We start from the raw sequence: 20,000 nt of genomic DNA on the forward strand, positions 1-20,000 counted from the left end.
CTCTCTCTCTCACACTCACACACACACACACACACACACACACACACACACACACACACACACACACACACACAGACAGACAGACAGACAGACAGACAGACAGACAGACAGACAGACCTGATAAGGTCGACTGGTTGATATTTGAAACACACTCCATAATTGGCCCACTCTTCATGCAGCATCTGCAAAAGCAGGATTACCAAATTATTAACACCAAGTACACAACTCCATACAACTACATAACAAGACAGCCTTATTTATCACATAAAAACAACACATTTGGATAAACAATTAAAAACACTGTACACCATAATTAAACCAATCATATAGACCCGTTCACCATTTTAGACAACTGAACATTAAGCTCAAAAGCTCAAATGAATGCATGTACTGGTGATGGGTTCACAGGCCTGCAGTATCCAGGATGGCTTGTGTCTTTCCTCAGTTGTTCCGAAAACATTTGTGAGGTTTCAGGACCATGGACAGCGATATTGATACTACAGTACTAAACACTAAAACTGGAGTTTTATTAGACAGCACTGAGAATAGAGCTGAGAGCGGTACATACAGTACTTCCCTCTCCAGGGTACAATGTGCATTCCCTTAAGTGGTCAGGTAGAAATGTGTACATAAACAGCTACAGATTAAGTTTAAGTTGTACCTGCAAATGAGTCTGCCTGTGTGTGTGTGTGTGTGTGTGTGTGTGTGTGTGTGTGTGTGTGTGTGTGTGTGTGTGTGTGTGTGTGTGTGTGTGTGTGTGTGTGTGCATGTGTGTGTGCATGTATGTGTGTGCCATGGCCTACCTGTCTGTCATTCCGATCATCCTTTTTATCTGGAGTGTCAAAATCACCCTGAGAACAGAAAAAAAAACATTTAGGTGACCTTCCAATGACTTCTACCTTTTAACTCCAAACATATGGCTTCAGCCGTCAGCCCCCTACCCGCGCTCCCAAGTAACTGTTACTGTAAACTCTAATCCTCAGCCCCGACCCCGACCTCAACCCATGAACCTGACCATAGCCTGACCCTCGTATCAGGTCTAATCTGGCTCCTCATTACGAATCAGCCGCTTTACAGCACTGGACCTGTATGCAGCATTGAACATGTTTCCAGCAACGTAACAGTATTTACGGTAACTTGTTTCCAGCAATGCTACAGAATTTACTGCTACTGCATTACCGTGACATTCTAATGTTCAGTAAAATATGATCAAAGGGATGGGAATATTAGTGAACAAACGAAGCTCTGCGAGTTATACAGTATACTACATGTTATGTATGGATCTTACACCGTATAATGTACACAGTGCATGCATGTACAAGTGCACTCACGTCATGTAACGGGAAAGCAGAGTCATAAACTTCTCTGGCAAGTAAGCTGTTGATGCCTGTAGAGTATTTCAAAACACACACACACACACACACACACACACACACACACACACACACACACACACACACACACACAGAGATACAAGCAAAATAAGACAACATATACACATGCACTGTTAGTTCAAAGAGAGAAATCTGTGAGAGGTGCTTCCATAAACATCAAAAGGAGGAGAAAAAAGATGTACCCATGGTTTGACAGGTTCGTGTACAGGCTGTGCGTCGTAAAATCTCACATACCTACAGAAAAAGCAAACAAAATATGTGAACAAACAGTAAAACACATAAACACATGCATGTTGCACAGTTACTCACACACGCACACACATAAATGCACATTCATATACAGTCAGGTGGGTGAACAGAGGAGACAAAGACAAAAATGATAAAACAACTCACTATTCTGCCCCGTGTTGCACTATCAAACAGGTCATCTTTGTTTGTTAAGTCAAACCTGCAAAAACAACACAGCCTGTGCTTAGTGCTCAGTAATTACACAATGTAAAATGCAGTATGTGCATGCTTATGTAGTATGTGTTTGTCCATGTCCGTGTGTGTGTGTGTGTGTGTGTGTGTGTGTGTGTGTGTGTGTGTGTATGTACTGTATGCTTGTATGTACAGTAGGTATGCATGTATGTATATAGGTATGTATGTACAGTGTATGTATGTATGTATGTATGTATGTATGCATGTACAGTATGTGTGTGTGTTTGTGTGTGTGTGTGTGTGTGTGCCTCTGTGTGTCTACTACTCACAGGTGTAATTTTTCTCTGTTGAAGGGCTGTTTCAGTACTTTGTTGTTGCCCTCCTCCGTGATGGTGACTCCGGGCTGAAAGGGTTCCCTTAGCTTCACCCACATGGTATCCACCATCCCCGATAGTCCCGTCTTCTCTCTCAGTTTATATGTCTGTGATAGACACCCAACAACCACCATCAGCAAATCTGCCCATCACTACTTCAATGCAATTGGAAAAGAATTGCACCGGGTACAAAACAGTAGCATTGGAATGTTTCTAATGCATACAGTCTACGGTTATTACTGAGAGATTGTAATGCAATGATATCAGGGATTGGAATAGGAGGCGATGTAGAATGTAGACTATGAGAATGGCAAGAAGACAGACTAGGGAACAGGCGGTCTTATGGTTAGGTGGCCAACACAGTACGACACCTTGAAAGGGGAGACTGGTTGCTTTGATCATCAGATATTATACAATAAGGTCATCAGGATGTCCTGCCTGTCATGCCTCTCTCCTCCTACTATTTTTTTTTTTCTTTGTATTGTTTTTGCTTGTTTTGTTTTGTTGTTGTATTTTCCTGTCCACTGTGGCAAACACCGGTTTGAGAAAGGCACTATATAAATGTAACTTATTATCATTATTATTATTATTATTATTATTATTATTATTATTTATCAGTTGATTTATTTGGACTAAATCCCAATCCCACCAGGGAACCAGGCTCAAGTCTGGCTGGAAGTCAATGGGTGCGTTTCATGCAGCGTTTATACGTCCTCCCTCGCTCCTCGATGCCTCGATCCTCACTGATCTACATAAAGAATGATGGGGGGGAAACAATGGGATAGTCTATCCAGTGTTAGTTATAGATCAGTGGGAACGCCCCTCGAGGATCGAGCATCGAGGATCGAGGAGGCATGATGAGAGGCACCCATTCTCTCATCGCCCAATAACCATCTCCCTCCCCATCATTTCCTGTCTACACTCCACTCCTATCAGAGCCCATCATTAAAGGTGGATAAGCAGCTTAGTGAAGGAGACATTGAAGCAAAGAGATGTTCAGGGTGTGGCAGAGGTAAAACAGAGACGCTTGGGTGGGCTGGTACTGTAGCTCTGTCATTTCAGATGTTTATGGGTGTTTGGTATGTAATATGACATGCTCAAAGGACAACAGCAGCCTTTGGAAAGAGTTTTTTTCAAGTTACATACAATACAGAGTATACCCAACTAGATAAGAAGATAGAAGATGAAGATAAGAAGCTCACTCCGTAACTTAAGAAATTTGAGATTTTACGTAATTTACGTAAGTGGGATCAGGTTTTGGGACATAAGTAGCTGGAGAAGATCATTTGAAGTGAAAGGCAGGCGGGTGATGAAGATGAGGATGATATGGAGGTGTGATGACCTCTCTCTCTCTCTCTCTCTCTCTCTCTATCTCTCTATCTCTCACACACACACACACACACATTTTAATACCTTTATTTGTGTTCACATTTTACAATGAACTTCATTGAACACAAACAATTTTAGACACGAGCATTGTAAACCCAGTAGCCTATGCCTCACACACACACACACACACACACACACACACACACACACACACACACACACACACACACACACACACACACACACACACACACACACACACACACACACACACACACACACACACACACACACACACACACACACACACACACACTCCTTACACACTTGAGCTTTTGTGTTTGGAGCATGTTGCCATGGAGGCAGGGTTAGTGCTTCTCACCTTCTTGGTTGGGACTCTGATCTTGAGCCGCTCAGCCTCCCTGCTGAGGAGGTTCCAGGGCACATGAAGCCGCGTGAAGCGCACCGTCCTTTGCTGCGGGGAGACACGTCAGGCATGTCACTCAGAGACACGGTCATCAGGAGAGAGTCACCATGATTTATAAAGAGGCATTATAACAAGGGAAATTTCATCTGGTCTTTAATAGAGAAAGAGTTGTCACTTGTTTTAAATAGATTGATCAAGGCTTGGATATTGTGACATCTATCAGAGAGAGCTATCAGAGCTTGCAGACCCGGTATTCATGGGTTTCATCAGGTCCCTTTACACAGGTGTATTAAATCAAGCACCTTGATTATCAATGTAGACTGCATGGTGCCTGATTAATACACCTGTGCAAAGGGACCTGATGAAGTCCATGAATAGAGTGAAATAGTCATTTATCTTATAGAGAGAGAGAGAGAGTAATGGAGAGAGAGGGGAGTAGAAACAGAGAGAGAGAGAGAAAGAGAGAGGGAAATGGTGATTATGTCTTACGCAAAAAAAATCACTCAATTTAACAGAGGGGGTGATATCATATGTTACCATCAGCAATTACGCATATATTACAACACAGGGAGAGATTAACTATGCCATGGAGAGCGTGTCATCCCATTACCAGTCAGTGCATTGTGTGCTGATGGCCCAATTAACAAGTGAAGACTTTACGCTGCCTTCATCTGAGCTCCAGTACCAGACCAACAGTCTGGTTGGAAATAAGAAGTATGACTCAAATAACGAACCAGACATATCCAGATCTGATCCAAGGAAGATCAGAGAGCTGAGAGTAGCGCATAAAGTAGGCCGAGTGAAATTCTCTCTGGCTCCACTTCAAAGGACAACGTTCCTTTTGCTTAACAGTGTTCCGCACCAGCCGGATAATTAAAAAATGCAGAGTACTGTAGCTGTGCAGTACTGTAGCTGCACACTCTGATCTCTTTTTGTGTTTAACGCAGAGCATAAGCTACATACTAGCACCTCAACTTGGGTACTGTACGTGTCCTTCCTCCAAGCCTTTCACAGCATCAGCAGGATAGCAGAGATGGATGCTCTACTACAGACAATTTCCAATACTATTCCTTGACTTCCTCATTAGTAAGTCAAAATACAGACCAACAGACTGACTGACAGACACACACACACACACACACACACACACACACACACACAGATACAAGTACACACTAACACAGAGACTCAAAAACACACACACACACACACACACACGCACACACTGACTCTCTCTCTCTCTCTCTCTCTCTCTCTCTCACACACACACACACACACAGAAATGTTCACCCAAACACGAGACACACGCATGTAAGCTTACAAATCCTCAAGCTAATCTTACACTCCCTCAGTGAGCCAGTCACAGGTCAACTCCTACAGCTCTTTCCACCTCTGTCTCACTCTGTTTATGTTTATGTATGGGAATAGTGTGTGTGCATGTTTGTATTCCAGCCTATGTGTGTGCATGTGTTTGGACGTGTGTGTGCACACGGGTGAATGTAAATGTGTGTGTGTGTGAGTGTGAGTGTGTGTGTGTGTGTGTGTGTGTGTGTGTGTGTGTGTGTGTGTGTGTGTGTGTGTGTGTGTGTGTGTGTGTGTGCGCGTGCGTGTGTGTGTGTGTATGTACGCACATGTGCGTGCAGTTTTTTGTGTCAATCCGTCTTTATCAAGGACTACCCATGTCCAGATGTCAACTTGCCTCATCTGAAAGAGAGACTGTGAAACTGCAACCCCCATTAACCTCATCTGAGTCAAACTGAGTTCACAAGCGCCTGGCAGCTGAGGACAAAACATTATGACCAAGCACACACACACACACACACACACACACACACACACACACACACACACACACACACACACACACACACACACACACACACACACACACACACACACACACACACACACACACACACACACACACACACACACATGTACACACACCGCCGCCAAGTGAGGACAATACAGCACTATGACTAAAATTACAGCACAGCCAGCACAGTCCCAGAGCAACATCAGGACACTGCCCCCTGACGTAGGACCTGACCACACTAGACTGCTACAGTATGTTCTCCAACCTGGGGGACCTGACCACACTAGACCAACTATGTTCTCCAGCCTGGGGGACCTGACCACACTAGACCAACTATGTTCTCCAGCCTGGGAAGGTGTGATCAGTGCAGTAGTTGACTTCACAAACATAAGGGTCATTCCATGTCAAATCGGATAAGGTTATTGCTGCACCGTCTCAGATTTTGTCCAGACCTTGTCTGTATCAAGAATGGGTCCCAAAACCATGGCCTGTAAAATATTTGTGTTCAAATCCTATGTCATCATATTATTTTCAGCCCTAGAAATTACTTGTTTTACAGCCTAAAAATCACATTACCTGGGAGGTAATATTTGGGCATTCATATAATGAAAAATGTCATTCATAGGCAGCCCAAACTTTGTAGGGTGAAAGACAAGTTCTCAGTATGACTGAACCATTAAAAGTTTGCACGGCACGCTCATTGGTTTTCTATGAGGCCCTAGATTTGGAAAAAGGTGCATTAGAGGGACACTTCACCGATTAGCATTAAGCTTTGTATCTTTAGAAAACCAGTCATGTTTTTGAATGGTCGTGCATCATTTCCTCAGTTTGCCTTGAGATGGGAGAAATACGGATTTCAATGTTGGACTTCCTGCTTTCAATGATGTAAAAATCATCATTTTACAACATTGAAAGCAGGAAGTCCTATTCATGGGATTGAAATCCGTATTTCTCCCATCTCCCACTCATAATGGGCTTGAATATTTTAAGGATTAAACAAGGGAATGTTGTGTTTTTGGTCATTTTCATAGGATCAAAATGGTATGTAGCTAGCAGGCATTTTAAAATCTTTGTGAAAGTAGCTCAGTGTATATAGGCATTTAGTGTAGAAAGTGCCAATGTACCATAGATAAATAAACAGTCAAAATCACTGTTTTGTCTCAGAGACAAGAATGAAAATGCATAGGTATACGATGTACAGTAACCAAATAAGTGCATTAATGTCTGAATGAAACATGGTACTGTACATCCCTGACATTTTACACATGAAATGACTATAAACTGAACTATTCCCACACTGATTTTCATGTTCCTACTAGCTTCCCCATATAACATTCTATGAGCATTACAAAAAAAACTTGTTTTATTTATCCTTAATATCTTCATGTGCATTTGCTGTAGAGACATCAAATATTGGCTCAACATTAAAGTATTGCATTTGCAGGCAAAATGATGATTGGTATTATGTGGAGCAGAGTTTACAAGACCCTCAATATGGCCAGTTTTGCACTTTGTTCTATATCTAGGGCCTTATATAAAACGAATGGGCATGCCGTACAAACTGTTAATGATCCAATCATACTAAGAACATATCCTACTTCCACCCTACAAAGTTTGGGCAGGCTGGGGAATAATACTTTTCAAGATATTAATGCCCAAACATTACCTCCGAGAAAAGGTATCTCTGAGAGTGTAAAAATCAAAATCAAGGGTGAAAAAAGTTATGAAAACATTGGAACTACAAAGTCTTCGTTTCGAGACCTAAATATTTGGTAGGTAAACTCTGAGCAACATTTGAGACAGTGCAGCAACCAACCATGCTCCTGGACTTTGTCTGATTTGACATAGAATGACACATATGTCAGGAAACCACAACCTCATAGCACCACCTGCACTTTAACCCACTAGACCACTAGCACTATGCTCACTACAGAAATGAACGAGTGGTTCAGTTAAGGATGGGCATAACACGTTCAACACACTGATCACAGACTTTCTCTAAGCCTACAACACAAAAGGGGTAGTCTAGGCATGATTGTCTATTTAGTGTGGTTGATTCGTTCATTCATTGTAATGTTTAGATGACTAGATCACTAGGCCAGGAGGTTCCCCAGCCATGGAAGATGGGAGTAGAGCTGGCCTGGTCAACAATTCACAACATATTTCTCTATTTTGTGATAAATATTAACAAATATAAAATAGAGCTGTCAAACTATTTAAAAATAAAAAACTAATTAATCTCAGATTTTGAAATGAATTAATCTAGATTCATCATGATTGAAAAGTATATTTTCTCCCTGAGGACCAAAGCTTCTTAAATCACATAAATAGGCCTACAACAGAAATCAAAGATAAAAGTAAAGCACTATTTATATTATTTAAATGATAATAATGACACAGTAATTTTGTTTTAAAATATTTAAAACAAACTACTGCTGTTTAAATCATTTATAAATGGTGCACTGTCACTTTAAGTGCTTTGTGTCCACACGTTCTCATAATTAGTATGTTTTAACCAGCTCCACAAACTCTAACATTGTTTGTGCCACATGTAGGCTTCAGTATAGCACACTATGGACATTGATAAGCATGGTATTACGTTGGTAGCCTATGAACAGCTTTCATTCTTTTGTAAATAGAAGCATGTAATAACAAGATAGCTAGACATTCACTGTTTGCAATTACAAGTAAATGATGAGCCTGATGGCCAGTAGCCACCTAGCTAGCTGAGTGGAATTCAACACTCACCAAATAGACTGGGTGAACCCTGCCTAAACTTCCGGGGAATTTGAATTTGGTGAAAACCCGACTACTCACCAAGTCTATTAGCCTACACAAAGGCAAAGACAACTCATCATAGCCTTGCCCAAATTCCAAATCAAAGTGATATTAATTATCAACAACGATAAGCCAGCTTGCCTTCTCGTGCGCGCTCATAGACACGTTCTGGAGTAGCCTAGGCCTAGCATAACGTTCAAGATGGATCTTATTGGAGAGGACCCCGTAAAGTATTTCAGTAAACGTTCTCTAACAGGAGTAAAAATCAGTTTGCAGTAGCCTATAAACCTCCTCACGGTTTCTCCTCAACTTTAGCTAGCTCCAGTAAAATAAAATCTGTTAGGGTCTAGGCCTACTCTACATGGTAGGCTATCAGTCCGTGTTAAATGGAATGTAGGCCTAAACAAAAAGGTTTGTAAGGTGTTCGGTGTGGGACGCGTTTTCAATGCTTGCTAAAAGAAGAAATATGCTGCTTTTTTTCAATATTTTCTTCAAACTCAAACTCATTGGCCTTGGTACATTTTCTGTGAAGAACATAAAACATAAAACTTAAGCTACACTACTACAAAGGTGATCGGCTACTGGACCCGGGTGTAATAATTGTAGCCTAGGCCTACAGTAGGTGTTATAAGGTGTGTAACTGTGTCCTCATCCTGACCCTGCTAAGTGTGTGTCTGTGTGTCTCTGTGTGTCTACAGTATGTGTCTGAATGTGAGCGTGTTTATCGGGAATGTTCTTCCTGCATCTGCTTTTCCCAGGCAAAGTAACACAATTGTTACATTTCATTCACTTGTACTTGTTCTGAGAGGTTCTAAGAAATGAGCACCAATTATGATCAAAAATCACTTTTTAAAAAATAATAATAATTTCCGCATTTTCTAACAAAAACTGAAAATGATCATATCACAAGTGTGACCTAACAGGGGTAAATGGCAAATATGAACCATAAATTATGTCATCATTGCATGTCAATGATGTATACCATTTAGTAATTGAGCTAAAGTGAACATCTGTTCAGTATTTTTACACAAATTGGTATGGCTGTATAGCCTGGCTAACGCCTCCCACTTCTCAAATGAGACGTGGTCTGGCAACCAGACGTTCATTTTCTCGTATTTAAAAAAATGCCCAGATCCGTTCATTGGGCGCCACGGATGTCAATCAAATGTGTCTCTGCATAGCTCTTCATGGTCTTACTTTCTCCCCTGTTCTGTGATTGGCCTCCAACATCAGGCGAACATGGGGGCGTTAGTTTCCAGACTGCCTTAGCAGCGTGAAAGAAATCACCGTGCAAGGCACTATGGGAAACCCAGGCTAATGGCTGTATTGATTTAAAACCCTAATAATGTAGTGGTTCCACCAGACCCGGGAAAATCTGCTGTGTAGGCCTAACAAAAATGTGAACACCTTACAAGGGTTAATATTTTGTAATGCGTTATCACAAACTTCATTCGAACACATTCATTTTGACAGCCCTAATAAAAATATGACCTGTTTTGATAACATTCCTTTAGCTCCACTGGGTGAATAAAGAGCTACAGACACTAAGTATGTGGTCTGAATGTGGGGATGAGTATGGATAGTAAGCTATCTGAATTACAATATAATTCACCCTGGATAAAAGCCATGGCTTTCCACACACTAATGTGAGGCCTGGAAGGTACAGTATAAATAAGATGCCATTAGATCATCTCCGAAAACCAGTCCCCCTACTCCGACAAAGAGCATTAACTATCATCATCATCATCATCACCATCATCTACATCATTATTGAACACCAGTTTCCAACTCAAAGACCATTACCACCATCATCATCATCTTCATGGCCAACATCACTAAAAGCAACAGCGCGACCATTGCAATCATTATTTTAATCTCTGTACAAATTTATCATTAGTCTCTGTTATGTATGGAACTGAAAATTAAACCCTTCCTGTGTCTAAGCCTATACATCTAAGCCTCCTACATTACTGAAACGTTAAAAATGCACAAAAGAATCATTAACAAAGGAAATGTACTTTAAGCTGATTTTATGAAGTGTAATCCATAAGTATTAAAAGACCAGCAGACTCTATTGAGCACTATACATCTATACTCAAGGTCTGCTACGTACGTTCCAGGAACTTGATGGCTATATGCCTCAACTGACCTATCAGAACGGCCAGCTCCACAGACATTTGTAGTATGTACTGTATGTATCAAACATAGTCATAAAGCCCATTTTGTTATATTGCCATATTGCGATATAAGACAATATTGGTTTTCACATTCACTCAACATGCCCCTGCTGTGGCGCAACTGGCTGGGGAACCTGCGCCGTATGCCTGTCACTCTCCACTGTCACTTATCATTAAAAGCATAAAGTATACTCAGTATCTCAGTATACTCTCATCATTCTGCCATCCTCAAGCAGTGACTTTTGTAGGACATCTAAATCACAGGTGAGGTAAATAATGGGGTTTAGGTATGGTTGCACATACAGGTATGTTGACCTGTTCTGAGTGATGCTGTCTGAGTGTCTAACCCATGGCATGACATGGCATTGTCTGCTTGAGCAAGATCTGAGGACTGATATGGCAAAGATTGGCTGACTACTGTTTTCTTTCTTAGTCAGAAAAAAACAGATCATTCTTACTGGTTAAGATTTGTAGGGTCTATTTCATTACACAATGATAGTAGCCCTTGCCATGAGAGACATTAGGTATTAAATGTCTTTTGCGAAGTAATCTTTGATCCCTCCTGGTGAGCTCCGTGATTTAAAGACACACTCTGACCTGTGCCTAACAGACATATCTGCTGTTTATCCCAAGCTGGTGTGCGCGGCCAATGCCACTTCAGCTAAACAGACATCACTTCCATTTTTAGGACAAGGACTGATTGCTGGCCACTTCACTTGCCTGTGAGGCGAAGTGCTGATTGCTGCACACTTCACTTGCATTTAAAATCGAAGTGCTGCCAAGTTGACAGCTCTAAAAAACTCATTCTCATAAGGACACAGACACACACACACACACACACACACACACACACAAACACAAGTGCACGCATTTGGGCGTGCACACACGCATACACACACACACATGCACACACACACACTTCCAGTCATGAGGATCAACTCTAATCTGCCTTTTGGCTGGAGACAGAAGCACTCAACGGTCCTAATCCAAAACCATCTCAATAACACACTGTGCACCTCTTGCTCTCTTTCTCTCTCTTTCCTCTCTCTTCCTCTCTCTCTCCTCTCTTTCCCTTCCTCTATCTCCTCCTTTCCTCTCTCAATCTCTCTCTCTTTTTATCACAGTAACACACAATACACATCTAGCTTTCTTCCTTCTCTCCCTCTCCTCTCATTTTCTCCATCCCATCTATCTTTCCTTTTTCCTTTCCTGTGTCTGTCTATTCCCTTTCTTCTCTCTCTCTCTCTCTCTCTCTCAGACACACACACACATGCACACACACACACACACACACACACACACACACACACACACACACACACACACACACACACACACACACAAACACACACACTAACTCTCACCTCTACTCTGACAAGTTCACTATTTCGTCTCTCTATTTTCCTCTATATCTGTCAACTATGTCCACACACACACACAAACACACTTACACATGTGAAAAACCACGCACATCACTTATCACACATTCACAGCTCACAGGATTAACGTGTCCACTTAATTAATTGATTCCTTGCTTAGACGGATATCAAACAACTGATTAGATAAACAAATAACCTCACCTCTTTGTCACGCTCAATCTGTAGCCCCGCCCCTTGAAGCCCCGCCTCAAACTCCTCCCGTATCAGGACTTTCTCTGCATCGGTTGGCTCTTTGCTGAACTCCATCTCTATCCCCGCCTCCCCCAGCTCCGGCTCGATGCTCCCCTTCCTCAGATTGGCTGCTGGCTGGGGGATGGAGCCGTTGGAGATGACAGAGAGCCGGTGCTGGGACATGCGTCTCTTGCAGTGGTAGACCAACACATAGTCGACCCGCCGCACGCCGTCGGAGAAAAACACTCCCTTGCGACTACCTGCAGAGCCAGGAGCCTGCTCCTGCACACACACAGACACAAACACAATAGATAAACAAACACATAAACATGAATGAGGATACACATCTCTCTTTTGCACATCCAAAAAACACACATGCAAACAAACACTCAGACACACAAATAAATGCACACCCCAAAAGTCTTTTGAAGCATAACCACTGATAAGTAGTTATAAGTTCTGATAAGAGTTCACAGCTCTGCACACACACAAAATCCCAACTGCCAGCCACCGCACAACACATGCTTGTCTCATACTGGGTTAGGCGGGAGGGACTGTGGGGTTATGAGGTAAGGGCTCCAGCCAATCATATGCGGTTCTGTGCTTTAGGGTTTGAGGGTGAGAGCCTGTTGGTTGGCTGCTAGTGATGGAGATGAAAGATCAGCAGGAAGTGGGAATTAAGCAGGGCACAGGAAGTGATCTAAAATTGGGTTTAGTGATCATAGTTGGTGTTGTAGCTTTAAGTGGTGATGCGCACATTTGCGGCAAATGTATCTGTCATATCTGTAGCATACTGTATCACCCACACACACACACACACACACTATTAAGATAATTAACAAGCTCAGTTAAACTACTCTGAATTTACAGTAGCTTGGAAAAAACGAAGCCCCATCTCAGAGTCCACGTCTGGTGGGGAGGGATGCATTTTACAGGTGTTTACACAGCACAATTAAAACAGGAGGCACAGTGACTGAAACCTGGAACTCATGAACATGTACCAGGCATCACACACAAAGCAACTGGGTTGCACTCAGTACTCCACAAAATCATCACATGGCTATATATGTAAAACACAAACTTTTGTTCCAATATCAATGTTAGGTAACAAAAACCACAACCATGCATTGCAAGACAGAATTTGATATCAGATCAACAAGTATCTAAAAATCTAGAAATCAGAGGATCAGGACTGATGCTGACAAGACAGAGACATTCAAATATCACAGGAATCATTAGAGTAAGAAAAAGAAGACTGAAAGACACTTCAGATCCGGCCCTGTACTAAACATTTGTTCAACTGCATTGTAGACAAATTTGAGAGCATTTTGCAAAATACATGCTGTTCATGCATGCGTCAAATTTTGATAGCCTCTTAATGGTTGAAAAGATACATGGCATACACCAGGGGGGGTTTCTCCTCAAACTAGTCTATGAATGAGGAAACCAGTTCTTGTGTCAGGGTGAGCATTGACAGTGGGAGGACCATACCTCTCTGAAATCAATTCTGTTATTGTGGTGCTTACACAATTCCTGACGATGAATAATTACTTGGCAGACTTAGGTTGAGGAACCTACAGTAAGGACTGTATAAGTGCCTGTGTTCTCAACTTCCACTCATTCACTACAAAGTGCACAATATAGTGAATAATGACTATAGTCATTCACTATAGTGTGATTTCTTTTCAGATAAAGGCTACTCAGGAGAGGTGTTAAATTCCTTGTGCTTTAGGCCTAGGTAGGGAATCAGTAAGTCAACAACTAAGCCTATTCAGCATTAAAAACATAATCAGCAACAAAGTAACCTTTTGTAGGCTGCAAACATCACGAGCAGAGCAACCTTTGAGAGCATTTCACCTTCTTTCATCGGTTTGTCATTGTACAGTATGAGGCCCACAACACCTCCAGAAGGCTCAGCAGTGGTGTCAAACGTCCCGTCGCGTAATCCCAGTGTGTGGTAGCGAGTGTGATATAAACACAGGCAGGGTGTCCAGGAGGAGGACACGAAGTGGACGAAGAGAGTGGACTGAAGAGCAGCCAAATCAGGATATGACAGCCATATGGTTTGTTGGAGGTAAGGGATAGGGTTTGCTGACTAGGGTCAAACCGCCTAAGGTTACAGTAAGCTCTCTCCTAGGTGGAGGAGGAAGCCTCCATGAGTGTCATCTCTCACCAGGAATGACTACCTCAAACAACCTCGGAGATTAGAAAACGGCTCAAACATGCGTGTGAAAATGCTACACGTCGTTTCTTCTGACACCAATACTTTTCCCACACTCTTCAGGACATTTATAGTTTTATACTTTTCATACTTTTTTTTCATACTTTTTTATTGTTATGCCCCTATGCTGAGTTTTCCCTGCTTTTTTTTCTCACACAGCTTCCCACTACACGTCAAAAGACACGTGCAGAAAGAAACAAAGGTCAGCAGAAGTGAGGGGAGCTGCTTAGTCTAGGCCGTAGATGCCAGGCCGATGTTCCTCCAGACTGTGTGATGGATCTACTGGGGCAACTAAGCCCACAGCATAGTGCACAATGCCAAAGATCCCCTGCTCTGTGACATGATACTGTTATATGACACACATACGACGTTCTCAGAGGCAGGGCAAAGGTTAATAGAGATAGGCTTTATAGGGCAAACAAGGCATTATAAAGTTGAGCAAAAAGATGCTTTTAAGCCTGTGCCTTTTTAGATGAAAAATACTGATGATTGTTGCACAACTGATGATTTGAGAGTTTTGATCCAAATCCGCAGTTTAGTGAAATCAAAGGGTTCTGTGCTCGTGTGGGATTTTATCTGTCAAATCCATGATATGGACACATACAGTATGGTGCCAGAAATACCAAGGATATGGGGTCCAAACACAAAGTAACAAATATTGATGACAGAATGCATATACTGTACGTATGTCCAACTTGGCCTGATTCCTATTTAAATGATTGGGGGGAGGGCTACATCAAACATGTTGCGGCGGCTAATCTAAAATCTTCACAATTCCCAGTCTGAATGTCAGCTCATTGTAGCTGTTACCATGTTTATATCAGGACTGTGGGGAGATAGTGATCTGTGATCACACAGTCCAGGCACATCAGAGAAGTTATACAAACAGCAATTTTTTTAAGATCACAGTAATCAAAACAGTACCGGCCAACTGGGAATTCTACTGATTCTCCCGATTAGCACTCCACTGTTGCCAAGTGAATGTACAGTGAAGGTAAATGTAAACTGTGTTTGGACCACAGGAATTGTGGTCACACATAGGGCTGGATGGTTTCCCGTGCATGGATCAAGCCCAGTTCTGGACATCAAACAGAATTTCAATGAAAATCTCTATCGAAAAAAAAAAAAACCCTTGTCTAGGACTAGGCTTAATCCATGTACAGCGAAGCAGACCATAGCGGAGTAGCTACTGCTCAGAACAACGTCCTGCTCCCTTCCCCTAACTCTTCCTCCTCTCGTCCTACCCACAGCCGTGTCGTCTACTACACCCTATCTCCTCCCCATCCCCATATCTAATCTCACATGTGTGTAGTCGGCATCATCAGTGTGCCTTTGCGGCAGTGTAAACACTCACTACACAGCAGCTTCTTCCTTAATAACATGGTTGCCATAGTGTGTTTGTTCACCCATAAATGTGTGATTGTGTGTGTTGTACCCAACGTGGTGTGAATAATGCTATTTGAGGAAAGGTGGGTTGGTTTGGGCAGGTAAACTCGGTGGTGGAGGGATGGGGGCAGGGGAAGAGTAATATGGAAGGTTTGGAATAAGTTATTAGAGGAGTCAAAGGGACAGGGCAAGGTGAAGTGAAGGGCAAGGTGAAGGGCAAGGTGAAGTGAGTCACTAGCTGACACCGAGCAGCGGCGTGTGCCAAGTGTGATCCTGATCTGTGTCCATTCCAAAACATCAGTGATCATATCTGACACACGCAGGAATGTCACACTGCCGAGCTGCCCGGTGACTGAGGTCAACATTTGGTGTGCTAAAGATTCATCAGATTACAGACAGAGGTGGAGGAATAAGGAGTGGTGCAATGAAACCCCCCCCCCCCCACACACATACATACACACACACACACACACACACACACACACACACACACACACACAGAGACTCACCGAGGCCAGTTGTTCTTCGCCTGCGCCGGACTCGTGCATGCCATTGGCGGTATCAAGGCTGAACTGGGAGAGGTCTCGAGCCACGCTCTGCAGTTTGTTCCGTAGTCGCTCTGGAGCACCGTTCCATGTCTCTGCCATTCCACAAACAACAAGCACAATAAATACAGTCAAAACTGACGTGGAACAACAACGTGGAAATACCTACATTTGAGATGCACATTGTATATGCTCTAGAGGTGAAAACAGAATAGATATACAAAACTGTGTCCAAAATAATCCTACTTATAAAGCAATGTGAAAAGTGTATGTACACTGTGGCCAGTGTGCACACACGCAGACAAACACACACACACACTCTCTCTCTCTCTCTCTCTCTCTGTCTCTCTCTCTCACACACACACACACACACACACACACAGAGAGACCCCCACATATGCGCGCTCTCTCTCTCGCTCTCTCTCTCTCTCTCTCTCTCTCAGACTCTCACACTTAAGGAAATTACCCACCTGGTAAACAGACTAGGATAGATGACTCTTTCGGGCGTTAAGCGTCTTTGCTCTCGTGCAGGTTTTATGTCTTGCGCAAACGCGCGCACAAACATGTGGATATGATATGAATGGCGCGCTTTTGGCGTTGTCGCGTTTATGTAACTCACCGCATTCACGGTGCACCCACAGCCGAGCACACTCCGTTCACCATTTTAATTAAGCACCCACGGAACGTTGACTTTGGTGCTTCGGTGCGCGTACTTCAGCACCCGGGCCAGCGACAGCAGGCGCCTGAAATAGGCCGGCTTACCGCTTGCTAATTATATCAAGCTGCCAACGTCCCCCTGTAGCGCGCCAAACACCTTCCAAACACTCACATTAGTCACTATCCCCGCAGAATGCACCACCCTTCCGCGCAGCATACCTGCCATGACATTCTCATCTAGACAATATTTATCTGCCATAAAAAAGAATAACCATCCAATCTAGACTTTACTTAATATTTGTCTTCCTAATTGTGTTTCAATTAGAATATTACCCTAAAAGGAAGATAGAGGCGTGTTGTGCAAACAGCTCAAAACTACTGATAAAGGTTTTTTTAGTATCTTCAAATCAATCCGACAACTTCGAGCTCTGATTATATGATCTAATTAAACCAATGCACGCGCAACAGTTGTCTGCACGCAATAAACAAACGCGCTCGCATAGCCTCGGTGCGCGCGGCCAGCTGTATTACCAAGATCTTTTTCTTAAGATTAGAAAAGAAAAATCTAAAAACGGACCTATATTGCCCTTAAACCTATAACTATGTGTTTGTTTATAAATCAATAAATCATCCACTTACCGGTACCAGAGGGCGACTTGTTTAGAGCCATGATTCCTTTCCACGGTGCTAAACGCGCGAGCCCGGCTAGAGGACGCGCGGTGACTGAGATGGTGGACAATCCGCTCGTGGCCTCATGCAGGCTTATCGCGAGCGGCCACTGTCGTTAATTCCATGGACTCTTAAAAGGGGAAAACCGGCAGTACAGTGAGGAAGCGGACACAAGCACTCAGCCAACCCCATGCTGGCTTCAGGACACACAAACACAAACATGACCACAACGCAAAGGTAAATAGTGCATGTTTAGTCTAACAGTGATAATACGAAGTAACTTCAGTCATTTAGAATAGGCTTAACCAGAATAATAAATATGTATATGACCATGACATCAACCCTTTTGATGATTTGTGTGATTTTTTTTGGTTTGGCTCATTTTTATTTTATTTTTTATTTTCGACATTAATTGCATCACCAAAAGACGGTCACCTCCATATTTAATCACACTGCTACAAGACCAAGCAGCTTTTTTTGTCACCCACAATAACATTGCATAAAGACAAAATTGACATAGAGATCTAGACAAGAAAAGAAAAGACAGGATAAACTCCACTTACCATGTGCTCTCACACATGAGGTAATCTATCCACCTGTCTCCGGTTTTCCCAACAGGGGATCTCCTTGGGAGCGGTGGGTGTCTTTCCCAAGGCTTGATCTTCACCCTAAAATCTACAACTGGTCCAGTCCCTTAAGCTTAATCTTTAATCCCTCCAGATTGTGCAGTGAGTCAGCTCTCCAGTTTTGGCCACCCTTGTCAAATGTCTAGACCCAAACACACACGTACTGTACACACACCTGACCATTAACATGACCAAAAGAATTCAACTCGGCCACTGATTTAGTTACACTGAATTGATCTAACATGACATCAACAGAAACAAAATGACAGATTCATTACGTACCAGCTGCTCTCCAAATTCTGTATCTGACTTTCCTCAGTGGTGATCTAAGACTTGATTCTGGTCAGCCAACAGGTCATTACATTATGTCATTTCATTTGAGAGAGTGTAAATGAAGACACAGGCTACTAAGGTGACCAGAAGTAACACACTCACAGACAATACGCGTTGTGTGATATATTTGTATGTTTATTCTGTTGTGTTAGTATAATGACAAATACAGCCATGTTATGAGTTTGCAGCATTCTTGTGATGACAATAGAAAAAGAACACATCTACATGTCCAGTTTGTACTTCGTATCTGACTGGTTATGTTAAAGTGCAGAAAGGATAACTGTGGATCAAAGTATACATCTTCAATGGTTTTCATATATCTGTAATTCTGTATCTATCTACAGTATATCTCTAATACCGATTCTCTCTTTCTGTCTCACACTCTCTCATTCTGTCTCACGTAATTGTTCTCTTGGCTTCTCTCTGCTATCCTGCATGTCTTACATACAGTGTCATTCTCTCTATTTTGTTTCAGTCTCTCTCTGTCTCTCTCTTTCACACACACAAACGCACACACGCACACGCACACACACTCAGACACACTCAGACTCAGTGTTCAGCAGGGCAGGCATGGGCCTGGCATTCACAGCCAGTGACGGACAGCAGCTCTGTGTGTGTGTGTGTTCCGTTGGGACAGCGGAGTGCCACGCTGAGAGGCTCGGTGCCCGTGGAAGAGCAGCACACACACTCGGGTTCCACGGCGTGCTTCTCCAGAGAGTACACTGACTTGCTGCGGCATTTACCCTGTGTGTGAAAACACACACACAATTAGTTTACATCAGATAAGACAAGTGAGAAATCTTTCTTTGTGTACATAATTTTGCTTTAGTTTGTGTGTGTGTGTGTGTGTGTGTGTGACTGTGGCTTTCTGATGGAGGCTTCCATCAGGGACTGAATGATTTTAATTTCAGTTCACTCTGAGCAAAAGCATTATTTCTCTGTTACAGTGTTCCAGGGCCTCTCTAAATGGTAACCGATTAGAGCGTTCCTTTTTAACGTTCCTTTAAAAATTAACACCTAACCTATTACTGTATACAGGGCGATACTGATTCATAAAACCTGACTAAATGTATCCAACAAGAGGTCCAGGGAACAGTGTGTGGGCAGTTTTCCAAGTCCATGCATATTTGAATAATACTCAAAGAGAGGTTACTTGGAATGATACTGTTATTAACCGGTTATCTAAACCTGAAAATAATTTTGAAAAAAAAATCACTCTGGAACAAGTGAATTTGGTT

General features: G+C 42.6%; 2 protein-coding genes across 3 annotated transcripts in view; both read right to left on the reverse strand.

The window, feature by feature from the left end:
- ano2a (anoctamin 2a) overlaps positions 1-17,839 on the reverse strand; it is a 36,425-nt gene extending 18,586 nt beyond the window's left edge. The window contains exons 1-10 of the mRNA XM_062546657.1: positions 17,774-17,839; positions 16,442-16,572; positions 12,296-12,607; positions 3,900-3,992; positions 2,144-2,295; positions 1,788-1,842; positions 1,577-1,628; positions 1,332-1,387; positions 804-851; positions 118-182 (exon numbers count right to left, since the gene is read on the reverse strand). Coding sequence (XP_062402641.1) covers positions 118-182; positions 804-851; positions 1,332-1,387; positions 1,577-1,628; positions 1,788-1,842; positions 2,144-2,295; positions 3,900-3,992; positions 12,296-12,607; positions 16,442-16,572; positions 17,774-17,804 — 995 coding nt within the window. The 5' untranslated portion in view covers positions 17,805-17,839. The remainder of the gene's footprint in view (positions 1-117; positions 183-803; positions 852-1,331; positions 1,388-1,576; positions 1,629-1,787; positions 1,843-2,143; positions 2,296-3,899; positions 3,993-12,295; positions 12,608-16,441; positions 16,573-17,773) is intronic.
- Positions 17,840-18,876: 1,037 nt separating this feature from the next.
- vwf (von Willebrand factor) overlaps positions 18,877-20,000 on the reverse strand; it is a 31,977-nt gene continuing 30,853 nt past the window's right edge. For both annotated transcript variants that reach the window (XM_062546972.1, XM_062546973.1), the window contains one exon: positions 18,877-19,506. In XM_062546972.1, the coding sequence (XP_062402956.1) occupies positions 19,312-19,506 (195 nt within the window). In that variant the 3' untranslated portion in view covers positions 18,877-19,311. The remainder of the gene's footprint in view (positions 19,507-20,000) is intronic.

This window comes from Sardina pilchardus, chromosome 10, assembly GCF_963854185.1.
Source record: "Sardina pilchardus chromosome 10, fSarPil1.1, whole genome shotgun sequence".
Lineage (NCBI taxonomy): Eukaryota > Metazoa > Chordata > Actinopteri > Clupeiformes > Clupeidae > Sardina > Sardina pilchardus.